Source organism: Phyllostomus discolor, chromosome 6, assembly GCF_004126475.2.
Source record: "Phyllostomus discolor isolate MPI-MPIP mPhyDis1 chromosome 6, mPhyDis1.pri.v3, whole genome shotgun sequence".
NCBI lineage: Eukaryota > Metazoa > Chordata > Mammalia > Chiroptera > Phyllostomidae > Phyllostomus > Phyllostomus discolor.
In genome coordinates this window covers 84,074,627-84,101,749 of record NC_040908.2, presented here as the reverse complement: position 1 = coordinate 84,101,749, position 27,123 = coordinate 84,074,627, and the positions used below count along the sequence as shown (strand labels likewise).

The window sequence follows — 27,123 nt, the reverse complement described above, 5'->3', positions numbered from 1 at the left end:
ATTGCTGCTGTGGATCTGGATACTGCAGAGTTACAAGTTTCATTAAAAGAAGATGTTGAATACGCAAAGCTACAGGAAACTTAACAAACTGTTCTATTCCTTAGTATATTTCCTTGCCTTAATTTCTGCTATTATCAGCTTATCTAAACGCTTTCTTTCAGGATCTACTTTCTCTATGAAATCTTTCCCAATATTTTATCCTCCCAATGCTGGAAAAAACATCTTTTGTCTCTGAACTCCTACAGTATACAAACTAAACTTCTCATCTCTCCAGTAATGTATCTTCTTAAGCCCTAAGTGTTTGCTGAATTAATTAACACACTACTGGCCTAGACCAAAGGAAACATTTTCTTACTAGCAATGCAATATTAATGATCTGCCACAGGATTTTAAGCCATCATTTTATATCTGTAACTCTTTGCTGGTTTGCTGTATTTTAATATGATACTCATATAAAATTTCAGGAAAAATTTTTCTCTAAGAAACTTCTCTTCAGCCCTGACTGGTGTGGCTCAGTGGTTGAGTGCTGGCCTATGAACCAAAGGGTCGTCGATTTGATTCCCAGTCAGGGCACATGCCTGGGTTGTGGGCCAGGTCCCCAGCAGGGGGCACACAAGAAGTAATCACACACTGATATTTTTCTCCCTCTCTTTTTCCTCTCCCTTCACCTCTCTTTAAAAATAAAATTTAAAAAAAAAGAAGAAACTTATCTTCAATTTTATGATATTATTTTCCTGTTTTTTAATTGAATTCCTTCATACCAACTACTTCATACAATGCAGCATCTGCATTAATTTAGTAAAATTGGAGCAAAGGTGCTTTTAAAGAAGATATCTACACTGTACGTTAAAAAAATCTCATTTTTAATTTTTTAAAAAGATTTTCTTTATTTTTAGAGAGGGGAAGGGAAGGAGAAAAAGAGAGAGAAACATCAGTGTGTGGTTGCCTCCTGCACACCCTCTCCTGGGGACCTAGCCCACAACCAAGGCATGTGCCCTGACTGGGAATCAAACCAGCGACCCTTTTGTGTGCAGGGCAAAACTCAATTCATTGAACCACATGAGACAGGGCTTATTTTTAACTTCATATCAAGGTATCTTAGAGAAGAAATGGTGAGCTTGTTTTTTAATGATAAAAGTAATACAACAACATAGTAAGAAAATTCAAATACAAAATAGTGTAACAGAAACCATAAAAGTCACCCACCTCCATCTCAGTCCCACTACCTAATAGCATTCATGAACAGTGTCTTGTATATTTTCCCAGGAGTAGGTCACACATAAACAAGCACTTTTTAAAAAAATTACCCAAGTTATATTATCTGAAATTTAAAAAGTCATTTTATTTATAAAAGAGCAATATCATACTACAGAAAATGCTCTGATGCACTGTTTTAAAATCTAAATAAACCTGAATGTCTTGTTGGTTACTGGTAAACTGAGTTATTTTGAGCTATAATATATCAGGTATATTGGTTCTATAAAAACAATTAAAACTTTCCAGTCTTACAAAGTATCATTAAAACCTTAAAAATGAAATATTGTTGCAAGGAGAGTCCTGTAAATCATTCTCAGGACAGAATTTGAGGAATCAATCCTCAGCTTAAGCACTAAGACAAACAGATGATCCATCATAGTTGTTTTTGGTAAGTTCTCCCTAAGTGAGCGAGAGGGAGCTGGAGCAGAGGGAACTACAGGAGCTGGGTCTACCATGGACTGGTATGCAAAGTGCTGCCTTTCAGAGAAATTAATGACCGGGCAATGAAGTGGGTAGAGGTGGGGTGGTGATAGCAGCAAAACTGTTAAGCAGATAAAGGGGAAAAACCCACTGACATTGTATGGGATTCCTTCCTAAATGCTAAATCAACAGATTCTGTCTTGATTAGAAAATTACATTGACTCCTCCCTTAGGACATCATAGGGGTGATTCCACAAAAAGAGTATAAAACAAACAAGAGGGACTGATTCCTCTAAAAGACAAAAAACTTGGTATGTATCAGAAATATTAGCCCTTTTAATCAGTTAGCACTGGTCTAGGTAGAACAGTAATGGTTTTTTTTTTTTGTCTTTTACATTTCCCAGACACTTCAGAAACTGCTTTCCCAAGACAGAGGGAGAGAAGTACTGTGACAATTACCTCCCTCATGCTTGTGAAAAAGATGGCAAGGTGGGTAGCAAAAGCGAAAGGCTGTGGAATCAGAAGGTGCAATCTCTGCAACGCACTGCCAATAACTAACTGCGCGATTCAGGGTCGCTTAAGTCCCTGGGACTATGTCAAGACTGCTACACACTTAGAAAAAAATTTTCTGACTTTATAAAATACACTAGCTAAGACTTAAACTCTGAATTAATTTTATAAACAAAGTATCTGAATTTAATGTTCCACTCCCATACCTCTAAGCACAGTTGTCCTGGACTTACCTTTCCAGTTTTTGCTGTAGGACTTTTACTTCCTCCTTCAACTTCCGAATACACTCTCTCTTACTTCGAACAAGCTCTTTGTTCCTGTACATGTACCTAAAAAAACAAGCCCCAGAACACAGTTTATATTTAAAAACATTGATAACACTAAGTCTCAACAAACTAGGACACATGGAAACTCTCAATTAGACAAAGGGCATCTATGAAAACACAGTTAACGTCATATTTAAAGGTGAAAACTGAAAGCTTTCCCCGGGAGGCACAGTCTGAAGCCAATGAGGTTAAAAAATTCAATTACAATAAAATTAAACATGAATTTAGGGATAAACAATTAAATATGTGCAAGAACTGTACAATAAAAACCACAAAACAGTGTTGAGAGAAATTCACAAAGCATTAAATAATGGACCTTTCCTACTACATTCATGGATTAAAGGACTAAAACTTGTTAAATCAATTTCCTCAAATTGATCTACAGATTCAATGCAATCCAATCAAAATCTCAATTGCTATCAGGTAGAAACTGACAAGCGGATTCTAACTTTTATACAGAAATGCAAAGGACCTGGGTAACCAAAGCAATTTCAAAAAAAGGAAAACAAACTTGGAGAACTTACACTGAGGTCAAGATTTATAATAAAACCACAGTAATCAAGATAATGTGGCCCTGACATAAGATTAGACCACAGACAGAATTGAGACTCTATAAACAGACCCACAAATGTAAGTTGAATTAATTTTGACAAAAGTCCTGAAGCAATTCAATGGGGGACAGGAGAGTCTTTTCAACAAATGGTGTGAGAATAACTGGACAGCCACAGGCCGCCTTTCCCTCTCCTGGAAAAAAAAAAAAACCTTTACCTCCCACTGCATATGAATATAAACTCTGAAAGGGTCACAGACGTGAATCTAAGAATTAAAATTATACAATTTTTAGAAAAAAGAAGAAAATCTTTGTGATCTTGGCTTGCCGAAGATTTCTTAGAAGATAAAAAACACAAACTATAAAAGAAAAAACTGGTATATTATACTGCTCTTCAAAAACACTGGAAAAAAAATAGAAGAGACAAGCATACAGGATACATTTGAATTTGTATCTAAAATATATTTTTAAAAAAATCTTAAAACTCAATAGGAATACAATAAATCCAGATAGAGAAGTGGACAAACTATTTGAACAGACACTTCTCCAAATAAAATATACAAATGACCATTAATTACATACATAAAAATATGTTCATCATCATATCAGGGAAATAAATTAAAAATAAGACAGTCCTAGAAACCCACTATAATGGCTAATGCTAAAAAGACTGGTAATTCCACATATTGGCAAGAATTTGGAGCAAATGGAGCTCTCATATACTGCTGGCAGAAATGTAAAATTATATGGCCATTTCAGAAAACAGTGGTAATTTCTTATGAACATGTACTTTCCATACAACCCAGCAATCTCACTCCTGGGTATAGTACCCAAAAGCACTAAAACCCATACCAAGACTTTTATGTGAATGTTGACAGCAACTTTACTCATAACAGCCTAAAAGTGGATACATGTGAAATGTCCGCCAACTGGTGAATGGAAAAAATACTGTGGAATATTCATGCAAAGGAACACTAAGTAATACTAAGGAACAAATTACTGATACAGGCAACAACATGGATGAATCTCAAAATCATAATCATAAATGAAAGAAGATAGCCACACCAAGGTATATACTAAATATTACTGTTCTTAATTATAACATTCTAGAACTGCATAACTAAAGGGCCAAAAAACAAGTGGCAGAGCAAAGGGATGGACTGCAAAGGGGCACACATAACCTTTAGGGTGATGGAATTGCTCTATATCTTGACAGTGATGGTAGTTATTTGGCTACATACATTTGTCAAAACTCACTGGCTGTACACCTAAAAATGGTAACTTTTTTCATATAGAAACTATACATCAATAAACCAGAATAGAAAGAAACAGACTATGGGTACTCCACATACCATTCTTCACCCTCAAATTTGCAGGGCTTCACCTAAAACCTGGCTCCCCAAATTGTGGTACAGAGATCAGAAGCATCATTAGCACCATCTTGAGAGCTTCTCAAAAATGCAAATGCTTGTCCTATCCTGGTGGCTCAGTTGGTTGGAGCATCATCCCATATACCAAAAAGGTCTCAGGTTCGATTCCCAGTCAGGGCACATACCTAGTTTGCAGGTTGCATCCTGTCAAGACGCATATGGGAAGCAACCAACCTATGTTTCTCTTTCTTTCTCCCTTCCTCTCTCTCTAAAATCAATTAAAAAAAACTTATTCTCAGATAAGGATTTAAAAAATGATTCATATGCACAATATAGTTAGTATGGGCTCACTTCTGCTGCAATATATCAAGAGGACAGACTTCTGGCCAAGATGGAGGCGTAGGCAGACACACTGTGCCTCCTCATACAACCAAAAGGACAACAACAAATTTAAAAACAAACAAAAAAACCTCCAGAACTGACAGAAAATTGAACTATATGGAGTCTGACAACCAAGGAGTTAAAGAAGAAACATTCATCCAGACCAGTAAGAGAGGGAGAGATGGGCAGCGATGGGCAGAGATGGGCAGCCGGGTGGAGAGGACTCGCAGCAAGGCAGCGGCTGTAGGAGTGGGGCAGGCAAGGCTGCCACTCACAGATCCAGCCAGGCAGCGGACTAGGGGACTGGGTGGGCCTACACTGCCATGTAGATAAGCTGGGAGAAACAACTGGGGAGTGAGACAGACCCCCTACCCAGGGCTCCAGCCCAGGGAAATAAAGCCTCAAACCTCTGATTGAAAACACCTGTGGGGGTTGAGGCAGCAGCGGGAGAAACCCCCAGCCTCACAGGAGAGTTCACTGGAGAGACCCACAAGGTCCTAGAACATACAGAAGCTCACCCACCTGGGAATCAGCACCAGAAGGACCCAATTTGCTTATGGGTAACAGAGGAAATGACTGAAAACCAGCAGAGAGCAGAGCAAGTGGCATTGTTCCCTAGTGGTACCTTCACCCACATACAGGGTCACAACACAGCAAGTGGGTTGCCCCGCCCTGCTGAACACCTAAGGCTCCTCCCCTACTACATAAGAGGTGCCCTGGGACAAAAAAATATAGCCCAAATGGAAGAACAGACCAAAGCTTCAGAAAAAATACAACTAAGCAATGAAGAGACAGCCAACCTATCAGATGCACAGTTCAAAACACTGGTCCTCAGGATGCTCACAGAATTGGTTGAACTTGGTCACAAATTAGATGAACAAATGCAGGCTATGCTAAGTGAAATGAAGGAAAATGCACAGGGAACCGATAGGGATGGGATGAAAACTGGGACTCAAATCAACGGAGTGGACCAGAAGGAAGAAACAAATATTCAACCAGAACAGAATGAAGAAATAAGAATTCAAATAAAAAAAGAGAGGCTTAGGAACCTCCAAGACATCTTTAAACGTTCCAATATCTGAATCATAGGGGTGCCAAAATAAGAAGAGGAAGAGCAAGAAATTGAAAACTTATTTGAATAAATAATGGAGAACTTCTCCAATCTGGCGAAGGAAACAGACTTCCAGGAAGTCCAGGAAGCTCAAGAGAGTGCCAAAGAAGTTAGACCCAAGGAAACACACACCAAGGCACATCATAATTACGTTACCCAAGATTAAACATATGAAGAATATTAAAAGCAGCATGAGAAAAGGAGATAGTTACCTACAAAGGAATTCCCACAAGACTGTCAGCTGATTTCTCAAAAGAAACCTTGCAGGCAAGAAGGGGCTGGAAAGAAGTATTCCAAGTCATGAAAGGCAAGGACCTACACCCAAGATTAGTCTATCCAACAAAGCTAACATTTAGAATGGAAGAGCAGATAAAGTGCTTCTCAGATAAGGTCAAGTTAAAGGAGTTCATCATCACCAAGCCCTTATTATAGGAAATGTTAAAGGGACTTATCTAAGAAAAAGAAGATAAAAAATATGAACAGTAAAATGATGACAAACTCACAGTTATTAACAACTGAACCTAAATGAACTAAGCAAAAAACTAGAACAGGAACAGAACCACAGAAATGGAGATCACATGGAGGGTTATCAGTGAGGAGTTGGGGGGAAGGTATAGAGAATGGTAGGTAGAAGATAGGGGGAGGTTAAGAATAGTATAGGCAATGTAGAAGCCAAAGAACATATATGTGACCCATGGACATGAACTAAAGGGGGGGAATGTGGCTGGGAGTGCATGTGCAGGTTGGAGTGGAACAAAGGGGGGGAATGGGACAACTATAATAGCATAATCAATAAAATATGTTTTTAAAAAACAAAATAAATGAATAAATAAAATCTTTTTAAAACATCAGTTTGTCAAATTCTGAATAAAAGCCTGCTGAAATTTGGAAAAAAAACAAAACAAAACAAAAGAAGACGCCAATCCACCAGTAGCACTCACCTGTCCATGTAAATGATCTGAGGAAATTCCAGTTTATTATGAATTTTCTCTGGCTGACCAAGGGATTGATTGAACTCGAATCTTGAGAGTTCAAAGGTCAACACTGGAGGTAGTTTTGTAAACCAACACTATGTCAGGAGTAGAAATGTGGGAGAAAGAAGTTATTTTTAGGAAATGGCAACAGCTAGATTTAAAATACCCCTCATCAAATTTGTTCTTTTGGTATAGAATTTATATTCAAAGCAAACTCATACTAGAGCTTTTATTCAATCTCATATGCTAAAGGAAATGACCACTCAGAATCATGCGAATATTCACCACTGTGAATATGGTTGAACATTCCTCTATACTCCAACTGCACTATCATCCTCAGAAATGACCACCCTTAAATATGTGAACTGCACCAAGCACCTATAGCGCATTCATTAAGCTATCAGTACTCAAGAGATTGAAAACCTGAAGAAAATGGCTAGTCTAACCAAAGAATCAGAAATTGTGATCTAAGTAGCATGTAAATAAGGAGACAACTGTCTCTATGAATCAGCTAAGAAGTCTAGTATGTGTACATATATTATAAACTATTTATTTATAGTCCATTAACCATAATTTGAATCTTCTTCTTATGTCTAAAAGAGAAACCTGAAATAGCTTCATGATTATGAGTTCTCAAGTTTATGAGAAAACTTCTCAATTCCAACAACTTAAACAGCCTTTTTCTAAGAGACCCTAACAAATGAACCTACAATGTTACCTTGAATTTCAAGAAAAGAAAGCCCTGACTTATAAAAAGATCTCAACTATCACTTTTCATAGATGAGGAACAGCTAAACCTGGAAAGGCATTTCTGTTCAATTCACCTGTATGCCAGAGGTCTTTACAAACAGCTTTAAAATGTTCCCTTCACCAAAGGTACCGACAGCTACATTCCCTTCGCATACCCTTGTTGGCACAAGGTGAGCCCAGATGGCCTGTCCAACTACCTCAGGGCTAAGCCTAAACAAGCATAATGGTTTCATATATATTTACCTATTTAAAGAGTTCCCACCCTTGAATAAAGGTCTGCAGAGGACTGAGTAGCTAATAAACATTCCCCATTTTGTAAGCACATTCATCAGCTCCGCTCAATTCTGCCAATCAGGAATTAGTACATGTTAGGCTCCCTACTTTAATTCAAGAAAGTTTTTCTTTCTCCTATAGTAATTATTGAGTTGGACTCATCAATATAAGCTGCAATTTTGTCTCAAAATATATGATGAAAAGAGAATAATCCACCCTGTTTTGGTATTGACAGTAATGCTGCAAATACAACTCACTCATTCTTGACCCAGCTGCAATTTTGAGATATTAATTACCCTTTTTCTCCCTTTAATGTCCCTCTTTCTTTCCAACCCACAAAAATAAATAAATGAATACAAAATTTAAAAAAGAAATTTTAAAGCAAAGGCAGAAGTTACAATTGAAAACAGTAAATACTATAATAGGGAAAATATTCTAAATGGCATACCATAGGAGTTAATCACTGTACTTTTACCCTCCGAAACTATGGAGGCAGTGGGTTCTCCCTACTCAGGTACAGGTAGGCTTCAACAGAAAGAGAGAAACTTGATCATACTTGAAACATCAGAAGCAGCATGCAACCTTTATATGATTTACTCAAATTCCAAATTCATACTTTTGGTAAAGAATATATTTGTCAAATAGGACTCACTAACTCATATCAACTCATGACAGACTTCAGTCTGTTTAAGCTCTGTTAAGTGTCAAGTTATTTGACATGTGATAGGAAAACAAATGTCAAAACACTCAGTCCTAATTAACTGGCTTTGTCATCGGCAAACCAAATAAAAATAAGCAACTCACCTCTTGCCCATACTTCACTGAATGATCGGAAGGAAGCAGTTCAACGTCGCCGTCCACCATGGCCCCTTCCAAACATTCGTCTAAGTTGTGATAACCATTTACCTGAAGGGGATACTGGCCGAAGGTCTCATTGTTACAAAAGGGCTTTCCTAGACAAAGAAACAGATTACTTTTTAAAAGACATCACTACCATAGCACTATCTAAAGCCTTTTTTTCTGGTACCACTGGGACATTATCTTCTTAATTCAGCAACATACGGAGAACTGATGTGAAGTGCAAGCTGTATGAACCAGTGAATCCAGGCACTGATCATTAACAGCAGCTAACATCGCAAAAAGAAGGGCAACCAGACAGTAAATGTCTCCAGATCATCCCACCACCTGTAAATTTGGCTTGCCTAAAAAAGCCTTACCTGAATCCAGTCTCTAGATCCAACTACTAATTAATGAAAAGAGGAGTAGAGAAGAACATGTTAAACTATATCACAAGTATGCAGGCAGCAGAATTTCGGAATGTAGTGGATAGAAATACTAGAGAACAAACAACCCAGTTTCTTTTAAAAAAATTAAGGAAAAAAGACTGATAGAGGAGGGAGAGTCTATACATTTTGAAAAGAAACTTAAAAAACATATCAACCAATCACAAATGACTACATTTGGGTTCTAATGAAAAGAAACTGTACCCTGGCCGGCGTGGCTCAGTTGGTTGGAGCGTCGTTCCATACACCAAAAGGTTGAGGGTTCGATACCCGGTCAAGGCACATACCTAGATTGTGGTTTGATCCCTGGTCAGAGCACCACGTATGGCAGGCAACTGATCAATGTTTCTCTCTTTCTCTCTCTAAAAGCAATGAAAAAATGTCCTCAGGTGAGGATTAAAAAAAAGAAAAAGAGAAACTGTAAAAATAAACACTCACACTCTCCTTCCATACATAATTATACAACAAATTAACAATTTGAACACTGACTAGATATTTGATGTAAGAAATGCTATTTTCTTCGGAGTGACAGTGATTGTTTTAAAAAGAGTATCAGAAGGGTAAGAGTAGGCAGAGGTTACATGGGGAACGACTGGCATGGGCTGACAGCTGCTGAGTTAAGGGAGGCTTTTATACTAGTCTATCCATGCATGTTCAAAATTCTCTACAGTTGGGAAACAAAGAAACCTCATGTGTCCAACATGTGGCTTCTTTAGTAGACAAACATTTTTGGCAGTCTAACACAATAAAACCTTTTGAGATTAGAGATTACACTGGAAAACCCAACAGAGAAAATTGAGTTACATCACTGTGTGTCTAAAATTAATACTAGATTTGAGCAATGCAAATGTTTCACAATTTAATATAACAACTCTGAGGTAACGATCAGGCCCGCCTTATAGATGGAGAGATCAAGGATCCAGGAGCTCACACAATCTATCCACAATAAACACAGATACTAAGAGGCAGAGCCAACGTTCAGACCTGCATTTGTCAGATTCTCAGGCCTTTTCATTACACTACCTTCCCAAATTGACACAGTAACTCAGATTTGGTCAGAGAACCAGCATTAATGTTTAGAGCAGACAATTTACCTTCACGAACCCCTTCAGTGAGGAAAGTACCATAGAATAGCTGCACCATTGGATTTTCAGATTTGTTCCTGGGATTGCTGCTTTTAAAAAAAGAGACAACTTGGTATCACTTGGATTAGGTAAGCACTACACTAAACCCAACCATCATTCAAAAGCAAAAACAGGACATGTTCATTAAACTCCGAAGAGCCATGTATGGTCTAAGATAAGTAATGAATTATTTCAATCCAAACATTCACTGAACAAGTATATGCTAAAATCTGAAAACACAAAGACAATAAGGCATGATCCCTGGCCTTAAGGAGCTGAAAGTCTAATACATGTATTTGTATACATTCCATATATATCTCTCTCTCCAAGGTAGACAAAGCATAGAAGTAGTATAAGGATAAGGAGGAGCCCTCTTGTGCAGACTGGCAAACACATAGAAAAAAGTTTTCCCAGTGACATAATAGTAATGGAATGAAAATACAGCTGACCCTTGAACAATAAAGAGGTTTGGGGAAAAGGTGAAAATCCATGTATATTGCCCTGAGTGGTGTGGCTCAGCGGACTGGGCATCATCCTGCAAACTACAAGGTCGCCAGTTCGATGCCCAGTCAGGGTACATGCCTGGGTTGTGGTCCAGGTCCCCAGCTGGGGGAATGCAAGAGGCAAGTGATCAATGCTTCTCTTGCACATTAATGTTTCTCTCCCTTCTTTCTCTCTCCCTCTCACTCTCTCTAAAAATAAACAAATAAAATCTTTTAAAAAATCCATGTGTAACTCTGATGCCCCCCAAACTTAACTACTAATAACCTACTGCTGACCTGAAGTCTTACTGATAACACACACAGTTGATTAGCACATATTTTGGATGTTATGTATTATATACTTTACTCTTACAAAAAACCTAGAGAAAATATTATTAAGAAATCATAAAATACATATATATTTTCCACATTCATGACATACCTAAGTTTTTCTTAAATTTCAAAAATATAAATTTCAAAAATATAGGCTATATGGTTCATCTCTAAGTTTTTTCAAACTGTCACAAATCTCCAAAAATGTTTTCTAATATATTCATTGAAAAAAAATTAATGTGTATATGGACCTACACAGTTCAAACTCGTGTTGTTCTAGGGTCAACTGTAGTTTACATCTATAAGCCCATCTTAAATTGTTATTAGCTATGTATGTTTCTATATGCACAGCTGTTTTACAATATACATTTCTTCTACACAGAGTTATAGCAATTCAGAAAACAAATTTCCCAGCACCGGTACTAGGTGAGGGATACCTGTATCTTTGTTCTGAATATTACTTCTTTCAGTGACTGATATGACTAAACACTATTCTCTAACAGTCTACATAGATTTCAAAAGTTGTCTTCGATGAAATATTGTGTATCTATATTAGACCGCCATGTTTACATCCACACATTTTATAGTACAGGCTATGACTTTAACAAGGTTAATATTTATGGCCCTTTTAGCAAAAACAAAAAAAAAATGTGAGTTGACACAATTACCTATATCCTCAAAGAGAAAAACCAAAGGCAATGGGATACACAATGACAAATATATGAGTGGTTACCCCATGAAGTTTTGTAAAAACCAGCAGTTTCTACTTGATATGAGTAATGTTCCCCTTTATCATAATTCTCACTGGACCAATGTGAGTAAGTAGGAGGTACAAACAAATCCCTGACACTCACTTAGCAGTAACAGCTAGCTGGAATGCATCCTCTAGCCAATCCAGGAGCTTGTGTGTGAATTCACTGACATCTTGCTATAAGAGAGGAAATAAATTATATATGAGTTAGACTCAACACTACACTTAGGGAAACAAATACTTGCTCTTACCTAACCAATGACTAAGATTCTATTACCATGAAAGGACTTCTATTTTAGGGCCAGGTATCATAAAGATACAAGCAATACTAGAACCTGGCTACTACAGATAAAACAGAAGGCATGTTAGGCAGCCTTAAGTTGTGGCTATAAGGAAACTGGAATTTTGCTACTTCCAGCCACATCTTGTAACAAACTAGCAAAATCTTCCAGTTAGGTCTTTAAAAAAAAAAGGTCCAAAGAACACACCGTACTCCTCTAGAATTATGTGAGATCTGGAGACAGGAAACGTGTGAAATATTTTGAGATCTTCTAGAATTATAGGACCTTTAGAGAAAAAATTAATTTTATGAGGAAGAAGCCACTCTCATAGTGAGAGCTTTGTTTTTTAATAGGAGGCAGTGCAAAGAAAGTACTAACATTTAGAAGAGTGCTAAGAAAAGCTGCTGAACTCAGGTTTAAATAGTTTGATAGGTAAGATTTTTATTTGCACCATCCCCAGACAAAGGTGCAAAAAAAGGACTTTACTTTTCTCAGTGACCCTTTGCTAGAATTCACTGAGATGTTTTCCAGTCTCCTACTTCAAGAGCCTCTGTATATCCTATTCTGTCTACTACTACTTCTTCCCTTTAGATTCCTTTGTAGAACTACTAGCCTACCTGCCCCCCAACACACACACACACTCTTTCTCTCCGCCTACCACCATCTGTTCCTGAGACATTATAAAGGGCAAAAGCAGGCACCCATAGGCCTGTTCAGTCATGTTTGCAGTTTATTATACAGTTAAAATAAAGCAACATTACAGTATTATTAGTTATGATGTTGAATGCCACAAAGTTTAAGGGAAAACATGCAAAAACAGCCTTCTGCACCTGCTGTTCCTCGGGTGATCGGAATGCTCCCTTTAAGAGATCCAGGGCTGCTGAAGGGTCTACAAATTTGCGATTTGATCCCATCATCAGAGCAAACAAATACTGAAGCTCTTGCATAAACATGATATTTCTCTTTTCCTGTAAAAAATATAGCAGTGTGCACTCTTACAACCTCTTGGAAAATTAACACATATAAAGAGAAAAGTTGTCAGTGATCATTCCCTAATTTATATTTACCTAGATCTACACCAGGGGCAGGTCTCAAACTATGTTACGAGTACTCTGACACAGTCTCTGTTGGAGATTATCCTAAACTGAAAGAATGTCAATGTAGAAGCAATAGAGAAAATAGTGTCAGAAAAGCAAACATGTTTGTTTTCTGAAGATGTTGTCCTCCCTCCTGTTAGGAAAATCTGTCACCCAAATGAAATGCTGGGAAGGGTTATTAGATCACTGGCAAGAAACTATGAAAGCCTCTTCTAGGGAGGTCCTGACTTCCAGCATCTGGTCATCTCTTCTGCATCACTGGGTTTGAGTGGCTATGTGAACAGGAGGCAGTGCAAAGAAAGTACTAACATTTAGAAGAGTGCTAAGAAAAGCTGCTGAACTCAGGTGATGGGGGGGCCACAGTGAAGAGGGCCACAGACAGAACAGGGATTTCTGTATCTCCCAAATGCTGAGACCAGCAGGATGACACATAACTTTCTTGGAGTCATTTTTCTAATTTTATTCCTACCTAACTTTACCTTTGTACAAATCCTTATTTTCGTGTCACAAAGAAGGAAAAAGAACCATTTGAAGTGAAAACAACATTAGCACAAGCCAAAGAACATCACAATTACTAGCTTTAGCCAAAAAATTAAAAGCTTTTGGGACAAAAAGGACTAAACAACAGTGAAGATTCCTCAATAGTGACTTACTGTGTGACTTGGACAATTTTCAAGTACATTCTGTGGCAGACTGTAGCTGAGAACAAGTCTTCGAAATTCAGGTAACTGAAAGAGAGACTGAAATAAAGAAAGAAGTGAATTCATAGCCTTTCTTTAAGATAACTTGCAGCAAAAAATACTTCTTTTACTTTACAAGTATGTATAACTGTCAACATAGTAATTCCACTTCTATTATGTCAAAGGAAATAATAATGGCTATGCATTAAAATTGAGTTGAAGGAATGTTAACCCCTTTAGTAAAAACCTAAAAGAGCCTAATGACTAACAAGAATAGATTAAATAAACTACAGCACATTTATACAATAGACTACTATGCAGTCATTAAAATAATTTTGAACAAACGTTTTCATAAAAATGGACTGCTATACAACAGTGAAAATGAATGATCAAGAGCTATAAGAATCAACGTGGATAAATCTCAGACACATGAATTGTATGAAAAAGTTACAGAAAAAGAGTGTGTTTTTATATTAATAGAGTATACTGTTTATATTCAGTATCATTAGATATAAATCCATACTACATACTGTTTAGGATTCATGCATATGTGATCATATCTGAGGGGAGGGCAGACAGGACTGGGGGTGGGAACACAGAGATTCAATAGAACAGAGATCTGTAACATTTATTTCTGAGGCTGGGTAGTAAGTATAGAGAAAGAAGCATTCTTTTAACTGTTTTGTAAATCATACATTTTTCTACTATGAGTATCTTTTGAAAGGTAATGTTCTTCAAATTCCTTACATGACTATAACTCTTTATCACAAACTATCCCTTAAATGAAAGCCCCTGCAGCCTGCACACTGAAACTTTTTTGGTGCCAAATATTTCATTTTTTTTGGTATTTATTTTATTTATTTTTTAACTGTTGTTCAAGTACAGTTTTCTACCTGTTCCCCCCACCTTCCCAGCCCTCCCCCCACTCCCCTTTCCATCCCCCTCCCCCACCTTGGTTTTGTCCATGTGTCCTTTATACTTGTTCCTGCAAACCCTCCCCTTTTCCCCTAAAATTCCCTCCCCTCTCCCCTCAGGTCACTGTCAGCTGTTCTCAATTTCAGTGTCTTTGGTTATATTTTGCTTGCTTGTTTGTTTTGTTGATTAGGTTCCTGTTAAATATTTCATTTTTTAAATGTAAACACATATCCTAGATTGAGTTTTACCAAAAAAAAAAAAAAAAAAAAGGTATGGCTTCCAAACAGTGTTCAATGTAATGTGGTGTAAGAGCGACAATTAACATAATTCAACTGCTCTGACCTAAACATTTACTGCTTAAGTACATACTACAATAGAACTTGAGAAATGCTAAAAACTGTTTAACAGCTAAAGTTTACTCAACTTAGTTACATCCCAGATGAATATTTGTGTTAAAAAATACTAAAACTTAAGTCGTTAAAACATAAGCATAAATCACAAGCTCATATTGCAAAACCGTTAAACTTGTTTTTTTTTTAAATAATGTTGACCAAGAGTCAGTGATAAGGATCAATTACATTCCCCATCCACCACTCATGCTGGACATGCTAGACAGCCCTCCCATTCCATTCACTCCCACAGATGCATGGCTTCCACTAATGTAGTAGCTGCTGTTCACTGCTCTTTGGCTGCCTAAGCAGCATCCTGGGTACACAACTGGTCTCCAACTTCCCTCACTCGATCACGAGGCCTAATGGGATTCAACCACTTGGGTGAGTGTATAACTGGGCTGGGAATATCAACTCACTGTCTTCTCCTTCCACCTCAGCTGTCTGCCTAATCCATCTCCATTCCTCCCAGTTACACTCCTATTCCACTTGCCACCCTGCAATTTTCCAGGACTTCAGTTCTACCATGAGAAAAATGGCTTCACATTTTCAGTCATGTTGCTCCATCTCCTCACATTCACCAAAGTCAAGCTTTCCCAAAAAATACCACTGTTCTTAAAAAACACCAAAAGGTACTCCCATTTCCCAATCCAGTATCTATATGATCCTCCAACATCTGCTTCTCCTGTATTCTCTGTATCACTTAATCACATCCTCTTCCTCCAGTTATCAAAGTTTAGAAATTCAGAGTTATCTGTGAATTCTTTCCCTTTCTTAATCACTCACATCTAATAAGGAAGAAGGCCCTTGGACTCATCCTCTGGGGTGCTACATATAACCACCTCCTCCCTATCGATTGCTCTAATCCAGCTCCCATCACTGCTCACCCGGATCACTGCACATGGTCACCCTGCCTCCAAAAACTCTCCTGTACCATTTACTTGCTACGCAGGTTCTTCTATCTTTCTAAAATGACCAAATAATGCTCCTGACTCACTGAAGACCATTACCTAGTAATAGTTCTTACAACCCCCAGTCTTGTCATCCTTCTAAGAGGCTCCAGTCAACATTCAATCCATGGGGCATCCTGTTAGCTCTACCTCCACAATAAATAAAGAGTCCAGCCTCTTCTCTACTTCCACGGCTACCCACCTGGTCCAGGGCACCATCACATCTCATGGAGATGACTGGAGTAGCCTCCTTAACAGGTCTCTCCACTTGCACCTTTGCTCACAGTAGCCAGAATAAGCTTTTAAAGTTTGAGTCAGAGTTCATCACTCCTCTGTTCAGAGCCCTCAGTGACTCCCCATCTCTCACAGAATAAAAGACGTTACCTCTCCAATTTCATCTCCAATGACTCTCCCTCTGCTCTTAGCATTCCTGCCACTTGGGACTCTCAAGACGTCCTGTGCACATTCGTGTGCACTGTGACTCCTGGACACACCAACCCCATGAACGCACTCCCATTTTAAGGTATTGCTCTGTGGTTTCCCCTACTTGGAATGTTCTTCCTCCACAGCCACCCGGCTCACTCCCTGTCCTCCTGTAGAGCTGGTATTTGTTCCTGTCTCCTCCATCATGGTTTACATTGCAACCTGCTCCCATCTCTCCTGCAGCAAGTGCAATCTCGCTTACCCTGATCTTTTTTCTATCGCACTGATCACAGTCTAAGATATTATATAAACGTATTTAAATTTTAATTCCATAAGGGTAAGACTCTGTCATGGTTTTGTTCTCTCCTGGATCTCAAGGGCCTAGAACAGTTCTAGACATACAGTAGGTGTTGAACTATTATTTGCACATGTTCATCCCTTCAGCCTAGGAACCCTCTGTCTTCCTGAGCATCCTCTCTCTAGTGACATATTCCTCCATTCCTTCTCTAAACCCACACCCAAGACTACACCTGGGATATGTCCATGCCTAAAAAACTGCCGATTCTCCGATCACAAATTCAGAAAATTCCACTCTTGAACCATAACCTGTCTTCCAGCTCATTTTTCAAATACCCACAGGACACTTGTCCTCTGATTTCATCAGGAACTCAAGCAAACTAACCTCTCCTTTTCCCCATTAGTTCCTTCCTGTCTTCATTTTTCCCTCTCTAGTTTTGATTCCATGGTCTGTAACCACCCCTAATTAAATTCTCTAATTGCCCTATGTTTTTCATCATACCCAGCAAATCCTCCAACCTAAATAAATTTAATTTTCCACTCAAGAGTTTCAGAACACTGCTAAAAACAAGTCCCAATAAAAACAGGACATACTGATATCACCGTATATTCAAGGTCAACAATCTCAAGTAGACTTTCAAACTTTCAGAAATCTGGTGCCAACTGGTTTCCCACTGTCTGCAACACCTCTTTTAAACTTTTCACTCTGTAACAGGGTGTAGCCAAGAGGAGGGACCCCAAATGGGCATTTGAAATGGGGTCCAGAACTCAAGGCGTCCAGGAGATTTTAAGATGTCTTCACCCTTTCCCCCACAGGTGTGAGTTGGGGGAAGGGGCACACAAAGCAAGAACATGCAGGGCTGTTTTACACAGCAACAGCTTTGCAGCTAATCCATGGCATGGTCATTTAACATATATATATATATATATATAACCTTTGACTGGTTACATAGATATGCTAAACAGCTATGGCCATGCTCTGGGCCAGGGGGATGGAAAGGGACCCCCCCAAGATGTAACTGGGGAGCAGGTCCCCTGAGTTACAGTGCCTGCGTGGGAGCTTGGAGATGACTGGCTCCATAACATGGGGCCATGCCTGCCCAGACTCACGTCGGCAGCCCAGTAAAGCTGGAAGGATATGAGTTCTGGCACGTGAGGCCGAGTGTGGGAGCAGTCGGAAATGGGACTGCAGAGGAAGACTGGCATGGGGATTTAAACCCAGACGCAGCAGCCATTGAGGGGAGAACCAGGAGTCTTTAGCAGAGTGGAGACTTCCGCAGCCCTGTGAGAGGATCACCATGCGGCTTTAGCAGAGAACTGCCACTCAGCTTTGGCAGAGTGGCGACCCCCCCCTCACAGCCATTGAGAGGGGAGAACCACATGCCTTTGCCAGAGTGGGGACCCCCGCAGCATTAGTAGGGGGAACCACCACCCGGCTTTAGCAGAGATCCCGGTGACACAGCTGAGGGTGCCAGAAGCCGAGGGAGGTCTACCAGCTGAGATGGATTACTGAGAAGAACTGGGGGCTGCCTGAGCCACGGACTTCTATTTCCTTTCCAGAGATACAGTACCCCAGACTGGGCAAAGGGGGAAGGAAGGACTGTGTATGTTTGTGGGTGTTTTAAGAAACTTTAGGATTTTGATGAAGACATTAGGTCACTATGCTAAGTTTGTATAGCACTAAATAAACATTTCCTTTCCTTTTCACGAATCTCTGGCATTGAGAGACATCTTTCCTATAGATGGCGGACATAATGGACCTGGGGGTTTTCTTTCGGATGATAGTATATCATCCCAGGCCCCCCTTGTTGCTGTGTAACAACTCCACTTAAAATCTGACTCTATCACTTCTCTACCCTGTCTCCAAAAAATGGCTGCTTATTTCATAGGAACAAATGATTATTAGGAACTATATCAACTTTAATTTGCAGTCATCATTTCTTCCTTCTTCTTCCCCCTACTACTCTCTTGCCCTTTTCCTACTCCCTCCCTGTGTGACCTCTCATGCTTTCACAGAAAGCTCACTCCCTTATCCCTCTATCTGCTAGTTCTTTTCAGCGTCTCTCACAGGAGTGAAGGCTGAAGGGGATGTCAATATAGGAACAGTTCTCAATCTCTGTTTCTAAGAACTGAATGATGCCCTTAATTCTACATTACCTTCCAAATTCTATTCTCAGCCAGATTTCAGTGACCCTCTTAAAATGGAAGTAGGACAGTATCTCTTCTTTGCCCCAAAGTTTCCAACACTTTCCCATGTCATATATAATCCTAAGTCCTCATCATGAACCTAAGCTCCCCACACCACCTCCACCTTTCTGACTTCATTGCTATCTGTCCCACTCTCCCCCAATGCTCAGTTCTAGACTTTTTCCCTGTTTCTCAACTCATTAAGCAAGCTTCTGAACCTGGGTCTTTGACTTGCTTTTCCCTCTGTCTACAGCATGTTTATGTAATTAATTACATGAAATATTCTTTATGGAATTATATGGCTCATTCTCTTGTCTAATGCAGGCCTCTGCTCACATGTCCACCTCATCAAAAAGGTCATACCTAACCACCCTACATAAATAGCAGCCCTCCCTCTGTGGCTGAACCATTTCTGGGCCCCTCTTATCCACACTTACTTACTTGTCTGTATGGCACTTATTACCACCTGATACGTATTTTGTTTACTGTGTTTCCCACTCTTTTCAAAGTAAACTCCATGAGAGTAATGGTTGTTTAACTCACTGCTGTTTCCCCAGTGCTAAAACATTGCCTGGCACATGAATGCGTGGATTTTGTGTGGAAAGGGAGGGTTCCATTTCTGGCTGAATCAAGCACAATGATGGAGAAGACTGAAGGGGTAGGATTAAGTGCTGCCTCATGGCCAAGTTAGGTGTAAGATGTCTCAAGATAATTCTAGAGAGGTGACTCTCTCTCTAGGGACTTGCATCTCCAAGACTGTCCAATCTGCCGCCTCTGGGCCGCATGTGGCTCAGGATAGCTGTGAATGCAACCCAACACATCATAAATTTCCTTAAAACACTGTGATTTTTTTGTGACTACGTGTCACAATGTATTTAGTGTGTGTCCCAGAGACACTAAAAGGTTGGATACCCCTAAGAGCCCCTTGGCTTTATTACCACCCACGCTACTGATTCCCAGAATTGTATCTGTAGCCCAGATCTTTTTATTGAACTACAGATTTATATATATACAAAAATATATTTATATATCCGTATTTAACTCACCACAAGACACCTTCATGTGGCACCTCAAACTTAGCATGTACACAACTGAACTGATCCCTGAGGCCTGCCTTCACAGGAATCAGTGTTTTGAGGTGCAGAACTGCCAGGACCATCCCAATATCAGAGCGCCCTTGTCACAGTAGCACTTGGGCCACATGACTGGGTTTGGGACTGGAGGCCATGCTCACCCTGCAAACCCTCCTGGCTGTACTCTGTCAAGAGGCAGGTGGTTCCAGGAGTGTGATGGCAGCAGACACTAGGATGATGGGCACATTTGAGTACACACCAGCAGTCCTTTGGGGAATATGTTGTTGGCTAGCTTTTCAAATGGAGCTGGGAAGGGTCAAGGGGGCTGCTCTGTGCCTTCTTGTTGGGTTTAATTAAAGCTGGAGGCCTACTGTTAAATTAACCCTAAAAGTCACTTTGCAAAGTAATTCCAGATTATCACACAGGAGCATGAAGGTGGCAGAGGAGTCCTGGCCCTCTGTTGTAGACTCCTAGGGGGAAAATCTGCACGTGTGTATCAGGGAAGATGGGAAACACATCATCAAAAGAAAAACTCAGCTGTTCACCTGGGAAGCTCAGTGAAAATGGGGTAGGCAAGGCCATCCACCTGCAGGGACAGTGGCCCAGGTGTGAGTGTTCCCGTCACTGCAGTAAGAGGAGGATGGGGCCAAGTCTGCCCGCTCCTCACATGAGGGACTCCAAGGCCATGATGGGGCCACAAGTAAAACCAGCCCTGGAGGGTCATCTGGCTGTATCACATGGTATGTGACCCATTTTCTTTCACCCACTCAATTCACTCATTCATTCATCTATTCAAGAACCCCTGAGAGGTGACTTACACACTGGTTCTGCCTTCAAGGAGCCCACTGTCTAGAATGTGATTTCTTTTAAGCATTTAGAAGCATTTTTCATGAAAAGAGCATTATCCATAAATTCAGAAAATATAAAAACTTAAAATGAGGACTCTGGACTAGAGTACCTTAAAGGTTCCTCTCTCATCCATAGTCCATGATTCTTTAAGTGACAACCTATCTTATTTTTGTTACATATCTTGGCTCTGCCACCTAATAAATATTAGAAAAAAACTGAACTGAAATCTCATTCCCAATACACACCCAAAATAGCCCTCCTGAAGCGTCAAATGGCATTATCATCCACCTGGTTATTCAAGCTAGAAAACTTGGGAGTCTCTCCCAGCAATCTCCTGCATAGATCCTGAATCTAATCACTTCACAAACCCTGTAGATCTGATCCCCTAAAGGCCTCTGGAATGCTTTTACTTCTCCTCCATGGCTTATGCCACTTCTCTACTCCACACTAGCTGCCCAGCAATCAACTTCTCCTCATTAACTCTTGCTCTGCTATAACACAATTTTCACTAAATGTTGATCCAAAACACCTATTCAACATATTATAACCACAGAAGACTTTGTTTTTAGTACTGCCCAATTTAGACACCAGAGCATGTGAATCCCAAAACACAAGAAAGCAACCAAACACAATAATGCCATGGGGAAACCTACCCATTTTATATACATGTTTCCATGTTTTTAAAGCTAGGTTTCTCACATTTCAGTTTAATAAATTACAATTTGTTTACAGAAGACACCATTGTCTCTTAAAAAAACCATACCTGAATAACGGCACTAAACCAACACGTATTGCCAACATTTTTCAGCCCAACTGGCCAGCCATCAGCTCGCCTCCAGTCATTGGGATTGGGGTTTTCTCCCCAGACTTCACAGCGTTTTCTCTTTGAGCGTTTAGTTTCTGCAGCAGTTGCCTCGTGCATCCTACATTGTGCCAATACACCACACATAGAAAAAGGAAAAAGTTAAAGAACAGTATACTATATGAAGGATGTTGATAACCATTCATAGGTAGTTCAAAATGCCAGATAAACTTTTATTGGGTAATCATTAGCTTCAGAGTAATTATAAGATTATAACCTAAGTGAAAAGTAAGGTTTAAACATAGAGATGTTAATCCTTCCATAACAGAGATTATTATTAATAAGTTCCCTGATGGAACTAAGACTCAAAACTATTTATGGCTATCATATGAAAACTTTTAGATCTCAATAACAGCGTCTTATCTCAGACCACTGTCACTGAAAGAGGCAAGAGAGGCACTCTGCTACAGAGAAGAACCCCAAAATGTCTAGTACACAAACCATAATCCTGTGTTTCCCTAAAAGAAACAACTCAACACTAAGAGGGAATAAGCACATCTGGAAACTGACGGGCCACCCCACTAGGACTGGATATTTGCGGACAATACCAATCACCAAATCAGTACCAATTAGTACCAAAAGATATATTCCCTGTTCATTTCTGAGACCAGATAGTTGAGTCAAAATTTCATTTTCAAATAGTCAACATAACCCTCAAAGTTTACAAAGGCTGAAAGTTTATAAAGGACATACATATTTATTGGATACTTGTAATAGGATGGGTTTTTTGCCCCCATCAATCAGCAGTTATGAACTACAAAATTTACAGGCTTCTACTCAGACCACAGACTGCAACAAGACACTTATCATATTTGGCTTTTTCAGAAGTGAACCAGAGTAAGTAAGCTAATGTGAATTTAAATTTTCTCCTAAAAATTTTTGATTCAGGTACAATTAAAGGAGCATGGCAGAACTGTTCTTGAATGACACAGAGCTATTGCCTTTGACCTACACACTAATGTGGGGAGCAAAGATTATAAATTAAATCAATTACCTGTTAAGATCTCGTCCATCAGCTTTAACTTTGGGGGACTCCAGTAGACTCAAAGCAATGGCAGCTTGAAGATCATCTTTGTTCTCATGAGTAAGGTCTATTACTTCTGTAAGGTACATTGAAATTTAATTAGTCTACATGCAGAAAACACTGTTCTGTCTGTATTACAGAAAAAATGTAAAAGTATTCATAAAACTAGATATACTCAAACTCACACATGATTATAAATGCAAAAAAACCTAAACAAAACATTAGCAAACAGAATCCTGCTAATGTACAAAAAAAGATTACATATTAAGACCAAGCTGAGTTCACTATAGGAAACATTGAGTTAACATTAGAAAACAAACCAGTAAAATTTACTATCTTAACAGTTAAAGGAAAAAATTATAAGCTCAATAGATAAAAGTAGTTGATAACATTCAACCTCTATTCAAGAATAAAAACTCCAAGCTAACTAGAAAGAGAAAAGAAGATTCTTAGGCTGAGACAGAGTATACATGAAAAGCTACAGCAAACTTTATACTTAACGGTGAAATGTTAAACATGCTTTCTTTAAAACCAAGACTAAGACAAAAAAGTCTATCAAGGCTTTTATTCACTATGGTTCTGAAAGTTCTGATTAGGTAATAAGAAAATAAAATTAAAAATTCATAAAAACGTAAGAATTAGAAAATAAGAAACTGTCATAATTCACAAATGATGATCACCTACAAGGGAAACCCAAAATAATTTACAGAAAATAGTTATAATTAATAAAATGTGGTTAGATAAAAGATCAATATACAAAAGTTAAGTAAATTTCTATACATCAGCAATGAAGAACATTTAATTTAAAAAGAAAAAACCCACAAAACTATAGTAGTCAAGACTGTGGGCTACTGGCAAAAGGAAAAACATACAGATCAATGGAACAGAAATAAACCCTCATATTTATGGTCAATTGGTTTTCATCACGGATTCCAAGACAATTCAAAAGAGGAAATATCTTTTCAACAGATGGTGCTGAGACAACTAGAGATGCACATGCAAAGGAGTGACTTTTAAACCCCTACCTCACTCCAGTTACAAAATGAACTTACAGAGGATTGTGCCCTCATGATAACAGCTAAAATTATAAAACTCTTAGAACACTGTAAATCTGTGTAACCTTGGATTAAGTAATGGCATCTTGGAGATAACATCCAAAGCACAAACAACCAAAGAAAAAAAACAGATAAATCTGACACCAAATTAAAAACAACAACAACAACAACAACAACAACAAAACTTTTGGGCTTCACCATCAAGAGAATGAAAAGATAACCCACAGAATGGGAAAAAAATTTTGTAAATCATGTATCCAGTAAAGGGCCTATATACAGACTATCTAAGGAATTCCTCCAACTAAATAATAAAAAAGACAAATGGCCCAATTTTTAAAATGGGCAAAGATTTTGGACAGATATTTTCCCAAAGAAGATATACAAGTGACCAATAAGTACATGAAAAGATATTCAACATCATTAGGTATGCATAGTAATATAAATCAAAATAGCTCACAGCAACCTTGTTTATAATAGCAAAATATGTGAAACAACCCCAAAGTCAGTAAATACATAAATTGCGGTATATTCAGACCATGAAATACTACACACCAATGAAAATAAATGAACTATAGTTATAACCTTCAACATGGATGAGTTTCCCAAAATATTGATTGAAAAAGTCACTGTATGTACCATGTACATACAGTACCATGTACCAGGCAGATGCAAGAATATTTATATCAGCATTACTCAGAATAGCTCAAAACTGCAAACAGGTCAAATATCCCTTAACACCATCCAACCCAGCTGATGGCTCCTTTCTCCTGGAAGCCCCCTTGGCTTCCAAAGTAGCACTCCCTCAGTTCTCTTGGTCTTCCTCCAACGTCCCTGGACATTCCTTATCTCCCAGGCCTCCCTACACTGGGAGTATCCAATGCTTAGTCACTAAACCTTTTCTGTTTTCTATACATACTCCCTTGGAGAATTCACTAATTTCATAACTTTATAAACCACTTACAGGTTTATGACCCCAAGTTTTATCTATCTCCAGCCCAGATCTCTCCCCTCCACCTGAATGGAGTGTTTTTAGCACTCCACCTGATGTCTAACAGATATCCCAAATTTAGTATCGCCAAAACCGATTGCTTCATCTTCCACCCCAAATTTGCTACATCTACAGTCATTCCCATGTCAGTTAAGTGCAACTCCATCCTTTCAGCTGCTTACTGGGTGGGGGGGACCCTGAGTCACCTTTAACTCCTCTTTCACAAACCTTATCCCCTCTGTCAACAAATCCTAAGAAACAAGCACTTCTCACCCCTCCACCACTACATCCTGGCCCACCCAACATCATCTGCAATACCCTCCTGAATGGTCCTTGGCTCGCTGCTCTGACTCAAGTTCACTAGCCACTCTTCCACATTCGGTTTCCAACACAGCAGTCAGAATGATGTTAGAAAATGGAAACAGTCTGGATCATCCCCCTGCTCCAAATTCTCCGCTGGCTAACCCTCTAACTCAGAATAAAAGCCAAGTACTTACGAAGGCTCTGCATGACCTGACTCCTGTTCCCTCTATGGCCTCATCTCTCACTGCCCTCTTCATTCACTAAGCTCTGGCTTCCTTGCTGCTCCTCAAGCAAACCAATGTGTATTCCCATCTTAAAGTATCACGTGACTCACTCACCCACCCCTTCTCAAAAGGCCCATCCTATTTCAAATCTAATCCTCCGAACTCCTTTTGTCATTCCATCCTTTACTTTTTCGTATAGTACTTATGGTGTTCTAATATGCTATATAAATTGTTCATCTCCCCTCAAAAAAAAAATAAGTGATATGAAGGCAGGGATTCCTGTTTATTTTGTTCATCTTCAGTGCCTAAGAGTGCCTGGCACAGAGTAGGTACTCATGAAATAAGTGTTGAATGATGAATCCATGTAAGTCCTTAGAACTGTGCCTGGCACATAGTAATGGTTTAACAATTAGCTATCATTACCATCATTTCCAAAGGGTTGATGTGATTAATAGGAAACCCACACACACTTATATCTTATTTCTGGCTAGTCTGGAGCAGGACTAAGACAGGGTACACTTACTTGCTAATACTTCTTTGTTGGCAGTGCTCCCCTCTCCTTTAGGTGATTCTGTAGCAACTGTGTCTTGACTGGGCTCCTTAACTCTTTCATCAGTGAGAAGACTAACTGCCAGAGTGATGTCACCATTACTTGCCTAAAGAGAGAAAAAAATAAAAACAAAAACTTAAAAAGTAAAGCATCAGCCCTGACCTATGTAGCTCAGTTGGTAGGGCATCATCCCACAAAGCAAAAGGTCACTGGTTCAATTCCCAGACAGGGCGCATGCCAGGGTTGCCTGCCAGCCAGTCCTTGGTCTGGGACAAGGGAGAGGCAACTGATCAATGTTTCTCTCCCTCTTTTTCTCCCTCTCTTTCTCCCTCTCTTCCCCTCTCTCTAAGAATGAATAAATAAAATCTTTAAAAAAATGAAAAAGTAAAGCATCACAGCATTTAAAATAAGTAGCAAGTTAGTTTTTTGTTTATCACTCTTACTACCCTGGTGACACCCTGAGTAAGTCTAGGCATACATCTAGGGTAGAAAGCAGAAAAAAAAGAGTATAGTGGAAAGGAGTAAGACACTGTGCTTAAAACATGTATCCAACTCCTATGATTGATCACAACATGCAAAAAGGAAAGAAATATTGCTGGGGATTTGTTCTCCCCACTTTGAATGTGACAATACTGCTCCTGATTTCACAGTTACAGCATCATGTACCAAAAAAAGGGGCAATTAACATAGAGATTCTAAATGAAGTCAGCCCCTACAATAAAAAGGCCAAGCAGTTACCATATGCTGTAGTGGTGACCATACTTGTATTTGTTTTTACATTTTTATTAGGAAAACTTTCTAACATTTACAATAGTGGAGGGAACGTATAACTGAACTCCATGTACCCATCACTCAGTGTCAACAATTACCAAGGTGGTCAATCTTGATTTACCTATTCTGCTCTCTCCCAGATGTTTATCTATCCTCTCCCCAGATATTCTGAAACAAATCCTGAGCATCAGTTCATGAGTCAACACTTCAGAACATATCTTTTAAAAAATATAACCCACAATGCTATCATCACACCTTAAGAGTAAATGGCAAGTTTTTAAATAACAACCATTTCAAACTTCCCTGATAC

General features: G+C 39.1%; 1 protein-coding gene across 5 annotated transcripts in view; it reads right to left on the bottom strand.

The window, feature by feature from the left end:
- Positions 1-27,123, bottom strand: part of USP28 (ubiquitin specific peptidase 28) — a 75,426-nt gene that overhangs the window by 26,851 nt on the left and 21,452 nt on the right. For 2 of the 5 annotated variants that reach the window (XM_028515531.2, XM_036028538.1), the window contains exons 3-12: positions 26,016-26,148; positions 22,893-22,998; positions 21,800-21,959; positions 13,927-14,013; positions 13,007-13,144; positions 11,999-12,072; positions 10,300-10,376; positions 8,727-8,875; positions 6,867-6,994; positions 2,421-2,516 (exon numbers count right to left, since the gene is read on the bottom strand). In XM_028515531.2, coding sequence (XP_028371332.1) covers positions 2,421-2,516; positions 6,867-6,994; positions 8,727-8,875; positions 10,300-10,376; positions 11,999-12,072; positions 13,007-13,144; positions 13,927-14,013; positions 21,800-21,959; positions 22,893-22,998; positions 26,016-26,148 — 1,148 coding nt within the window. Of the gene's footprint in view, positions 1-2,420; positions 2,517-6,866; positions 6,995-8,370; positions 8,448-8,726; positions 8,876-10,299; positions 10,380-11,998; positions 12,073-13,006; positions 13,145-13,926; positions 14,014-21,799; positions 21,960-22,892; positions 22,999-26,015; positions 26,149-27,123 lie in introns of those variants that run through there. The other 3 variants (XM_028515524.2, XM_028515530.2, XM_036028539.1) reach the window with 2 other exon arrangements.